The sequence below is a fragment of the Cyprinodon variegatus genome, unplaced genomic scaffold, assembly GCF_000732505.1.
Source record: "Cyprinodon variegatus isolate N-32 unplaced genomic scaffold, C_variegatus-1.0 Scaffold1474, whole genome shotgun sequence".
Taxonomy (NCBI): Eukaryota; Metazoa; Chordata; class Actinopteri; order Cyprinodontiformes; family Cyprinodontidae; genus Cyprinodon; species Cyprinodon variegatus.
Window position 1 is genome coordinate 31254 of NW_015151927.1, and position 1896 is coordinate 33149.

At 37.5% G+C, this 1896-nt stretch overlaps 1 protein-coding gene across 1 annotated transcript in view; it reads left to right on the forward strand.

The window, feature by feature from the left end:
- The window catches only part of LOC107103525 (ubiquitin carboxyl-terminal hydrolase 48-like), a 17937-nt gene that overhangs the window by 9395 nt on the left and 6646 nt on the right, over positions 1-1896 (forward strand). Inside the window, exon 8 of the mRNA XM_015403258.1 lies at positions 1153-1332. Coding sequence (XP_015258744.1) covers positions 1153-1332 — 180 coding nt within the window. The remainder of the gene's footprint in view (positions 1-1152; positions 1333-1896) is intronic.

Genomic DNA, 1896 nt, shown 5'->3' on the forward strand with positions numbered 1-1896 from the left:
TACTTTTGCCATCTCTGAAAAAAAGACTTAGCACTGGTTATGTTGGGGCTTTAAAACTGATTTGTTTTGTTCCCTGCTAAAACAAAGTTTGTGAATTCAGTTAAATAATTGTTAAAATATATCTGTCATTTGTGTGTTTTTAGTTTTCTTCCTGTATGGGAAGCTTTTCAAAATTTAAAACATTAGTGCAGTGGTTTAAGTTATAATAAACCTTTGGGTTAAGTTGTCGCAAGCAGGTTTTTCTTCCGTTTCTTGTGAATTTGGTCTTAAATTTTTATTTCAAGTGGCATTAAAAAGTCTTCAAAAGTCTTGAATTTAACTTGCCTTATGCTGCAGGAACCCTGAAAAAGTTTTTTGTGAAATCCTGACTCCATACAACGCCATATTCGGTCTGTTTAACGAGTATGGCGTTGTTAAACATGATTAGCTCACACATGAAAGCTGTTAGGTGGTTTTAGCTAGCTCTTAGCTTCTCTAGGTCATTTATTATAAGATTGTATTTATATAGTAGTAATTCAGTTTTGTTTAAGGTGTGTTGCATTTTGTGTCCTTAGTTGCCGTAATATGTTTATATTTTTAGCCAAAGTTTAAAATGGTACTGAACTTGTTAATACCGGGTAAAGATGTTTCCATTTTTTATGGTTAAAGCTACTTTCTCACTCGGTTCATCAGGAGTGATTCAGACCTTCTGAAGAAGCTCGCGTTGTTTGTTCGCCGCTTCTCAGACCAAGATCCTTGTGTAACATTGTTGCTATACAACCAGGCTACACAGAATACTAAAAAAGGATTAAAAACAATTCTTTTTCGCTGAACTTACGACTGTTAACCTTTTATAATTATGCCATCGACTTATTTATTCATATGTACTTTACAATGAAGTTTAGTTTTTGTTTGCTTTTACCTTTTTATGATGATGTTACCTGTAGCACATTGAGATTTTCCTTCAATGTAAAGTTCATTACAAATAAAATTAAATAAATAAAAATGTTGCCCTTGAACAGAATAGGTCAGACAGTTTTATGTTTTCATAGATGAATTCTGTCAAAAACTGAATTCATGTCTGTATTTTCAACGCTAGCTAAAGTGTTTCCTGAGGAAGATGTTTTTTATGATATCCTGGATGAAAAGTTTCATGTTTGACTGTTTCCTCAGACCAGAGTTCTGTCTATGAGCTGAGTGCGGTGCTGATCCACCGAGGCATCAGCGCCTACTCGGGACACTACATCGCCCACGTCAAGGACGCTCTTACCGGCGACTGGTACAAATTCAACGATGAGGAGATCGAAAAAATGGAAGGAAAGAAGCTGCAGCTTGGAATTGAAGAGGACATCGGTGAGCGGCTGCGTTTTTATAAATCATTCTAATTTTTCATCACATACGATTTTGACTTTGCCATGAATCAAACAATGAGCTCATTTACGGTCAAGATTCACTTGTAATACTGATGTAGGTACCAGATCTGCTCGGGGCCCCGCCCCTTCTTAGTTCATCATGATATGGCAACGCCACGTGGACAAAATGTATTATAACAGTTTCTACAGAATCAGATCTGTTGTTGACTGTCAACATATCATTCCCTGTATTTGCAATCATTTTACATTTCATCTGTGATCTAAAGTAGCCGAAAGTAGAAAACAATCATTATTAAACTGGAAGGAAAGTCCTGCCTTCTAAGACAGACTGAGCTCTTCTATTTAACAAAGGGACGCTAAATGTCTTATGCTAAGTTCAGGCAGCAGGAGCAGCTAACACGCACCTGCAGCTTCATTTTTTGATGCTTGTACCAGTTTAGTTCTGACGCGCGGCTGAAGCATCTTTGCTGCTTTCGCTGCATGGTGGAAAAGTGGGTTTGATGCGCGGTGGGCGGAGCTACTCTATCCTTTCTCTGCCTGGAAC